The sequence below is a fragment of the Aptenodytes patagonicus genome, chromosome Z (assembly GCF_965638725.1).
Source record: "Aptenodytes patagonicus chromosome Z, bAptPat1.pri.cur, whole genome shotgun sequence".
Lineage (NCBI taxonomy): Eukaryota > Metazoa > Chordata > Aves > Sphenisciformes > Spheniscidae > Aptenodytes > Aptenodytes patagonicus.
Window position 1 is genome coordinate 72,053,436 of NC_134982.1, and position 2,936 is coordinate 72,056,371.

General features: G+C 63.5%; 1 protein-coding gene across 1 annotated transcript; it reads left to right on the forward strand.

Annotated features, from left to right (window-relative positions):
• Positions 1-612: 612 nt before the first annotated feature.
• On the forward strand, positions 613-1,129 carry CARTPT (CART prepropeptide). Its single transcript, XM_076362653.1, has 3 exons — positions 613-759; positions 854-937; positions 1,022-1,129. Exons 1-3 carry the CDS (start codon positions 613-615, stop codon positions 1,127-1,129), a joined length of 339 nt encoding a protein of 112 aa, XP_076218768.1.
• The last annotated feature ends 1,807 nt before the right edge of the window (positions 1,130-2,936 follow it).

Sequence of the window (2,936 nt, forward strand, 5' to 3'; positions counted from 1 at the left end):
TTCCTCCCAGCTCCCTCACACTGTGCTTTTCCTTAGCCCAAGGGCTACTAACTCTCCCTCCCCTCAGATCCCTGCGTTGATTTCCAAGCCTGGTCTCCCTGATGGCTCAACCTCTACTCGCTTCTCCGGGTGTCCACCGGCCTCCCCCTCCCTCCTCCTTCCCGACCCCCACGGGCGAGGGAAGAGCCTCCCACTCTTCTCGCACAACATGGGGGCGACCCGGCCCTTCGCCGTGGACAAGACACAGGGTGTGCGGGCACAGGGTGTGCGGGCAGGCGGGTGGGCAGGGCGCTTTCCCCTCGTTCGCCCTCAGAGACGGCTCCGCCGTTTGTGCCGAGCCCGGTTGGGCAGAGGGCGAGCCGTGCCGGGGGACAACTCCTGCCGGAGCAGCTGGCTTCGGGGCAAAAACTTGGGCAGTCGGGAGACGGGGGGCCCCGAGCCGAGCCGAGCCGAGCCGAGCCGAGCCGTGGAGCCGTGCCGTGCCGTGCCGTGCCGTGCCGAGCCGAGCCGAGGCGCGGCGCGGCGGCGGGGGGCGCTGACGCACGTCGGGGCGGGCGCGGCGCTATAAAGGCGGCGGCGGCGGCGGCGGGGCGGCGGCGGGGCGGCAGCACCATGGAGAGCTGCCGGGCGCTGGCGCTCTGCGCCGTGGCGGCCGCGCTGCTGCTGGGCGCCCGCGGGCAGGGGCCCACCCCGCCGCGCCGCGCCCGCGACCTGGGGCCCCCCGCCGGCGGCGGCGGCGCCTCCCGAGAGAAGGAGCTGGTGGGGCGGGGGACCGGGGCCGGGGCCGGGGCAGGGGCCGGGGGCGCCGCCCGGCCGAGCGTGGCCTAACGGGGGCTGTGGGGTCTCTCGGCAGATCGAGGCGCTGCAGGAGGTGCTGGAGAAGCTGAAGAGCAAGCGGGTCCCTCACTACGAGAAGAAGTTCGGGCAGGTGCCCATGGTGAGTGCCCCGGCGGGGCGGGGCGGGGCGGGGCGGGACGGGACGGGACGGGGCGCCCCCCTCACGGCCTGCCGCTGCCCGCAGTGCGACGCCGGGGAGCAGTGCGCCGTGAGGAAGGGGGCCCGCATCGGGAAGCTCTGCGACTGCCCCCGGGGGACTTCGTGCAATTCCTTCCTCCTCAAGTGCCTGTAAGCGGGGGCGCCCCGGGACAAGCCGCCGGGAGCGCAGGCACCGACGTCTCCCCGCCCCGACGTGCCGGCCCGGGGCAGCGGCGGCGACTTCCCGCGACTCGTCCGCCCGAGAAACGCAGCGAGAAGCCCCCGCGTCGCCCGTGTAACGCCGTCCGTGACATCCGACATCCGTGGAGCTGTTTTCTTTCTCCCCACCCCGCCTTCCCCTCCCTCCCCTCCTTCCCCGTTTGATTTTGTCCGTCCAGGAAAAACCCAGCCCGTGCCTTGCCGAGCAGAAGTGCCGGTACCGGGAGTTGCAGTGTCATACCGGTGCAGAGCCGAGTCGTGCCGAGCCGTGCCCGGGAGCGGGGCTGGCCCCGTGCCGTGCCCCGGGGTGCCCGGCTCCTTCCCGAGGCGGGGAACATCCACCCGCTGCCGGCCGGAGGGTCCGGGGCAAGGGGATCCCCTGGGTGGTTGGGGGGGGGGGTGTGTGTGTGTGTTCAAAGCACTCTGACCCCCTTTTTCTTGCCCCGCAGCTGAGAGGGCCCAACTCGGCACGCCCCAGAGGGAGCGGCGTGCAGCCGGCGGCGGGGTTTCGTCTGCACCGCCGGTTTCAGGCCGAGTCCAACCATGCTCACCCTGTGCTGGAGAAAGTCCCGCATGAGATACCGGTGGCGTTCAGGGGTCCGGCACTAGCCTGGCTGGGGTGGGGCTGGGGGGAAATCGGTTGCTTTACCGGAGCCACCACGGAGAGAAAGCTGTCTGGATCCGTTGCAAACTACCAGGGGATATCCTAGTCATCTAGACCAAATTGCTCACGTTTCTACAATGAACTGATGTATATATATATGTCTGTCCTCCACAGGTACACTGTGTGTGTCAGCAAACTCATAACATGTTTCAATCCTTTGTTTGTCTCTCTTAATAAAGTCACTGTTCTGATGACAGTGTTTTGGAAGAAGTTTTAATTTCACGCATGGGAATCCCTAGCACTCGGAGGGAGAGGCTGAGGGTTACTCCAAAATTACTGCAACCACCTGCATTACTGTGTGCTTTAGCCAGGCTGTCAGCCAGGTCAGGACAGGGCTGGAAACTGAGGTTCATGTCTTCTGGCGCTGGCTCGGCCAATGGCTGCTCCCTGCCCCACGGGTGCCCAGGGGGACTGTGATGAGCGCAGACACTTTGGACCTCAGGTTTTCCCCTGGGAGAGGGCAGGGTTCATCCCAGCTGCAGGGACCGGGCTGGGGAGGCAATGCAGGGGGGCAACCACCATGGGCTGGATCATCTTTGCTGCTTTGCGTTTTATTCCCGTAAAAGAGGGACCACTGAAGGAACTTGTGCCTCTCCCTGGGTCACAATTTATCTGTGGGTGTCTGTGCCAGAATCAGCTCTTACTTCTACTAGCAGGGAGATGAGGGGCTGCATGGGCCAATGCAGATGGGGGGGAAAAGCACTCCTCCAAACAGGCTTCATATTTGGTGCTGAAGAGAGCACAAACTTAAGTGAGAAACCCAGAGACTTGTGAGAAAAAAGAGATTTCTGCAAGGCACTTGCTTTACTCCTGAAGAGTAAGAGCGCATGAGCAAGCCTGGCTGAAACAGGTACAGAACAACTGACTTCAAAAAGAGCCATGCCACTGTTTGTTTTGTTATCATTATTACTATTATTGTTGTTACTATTATTGTTGGTTGGTTCTTTTGGTTTTGTTTGTTTGTTTGTTTGCTTGTTTGTGTTTTCCAGGACAGGGATGAGCTCTTCTTAGCCCAGAGAAAGAGAAAATAAACAGCAGCTGGAAACTTCCAGAGAGAGTGTGAAGGCTGGTGGAGTGG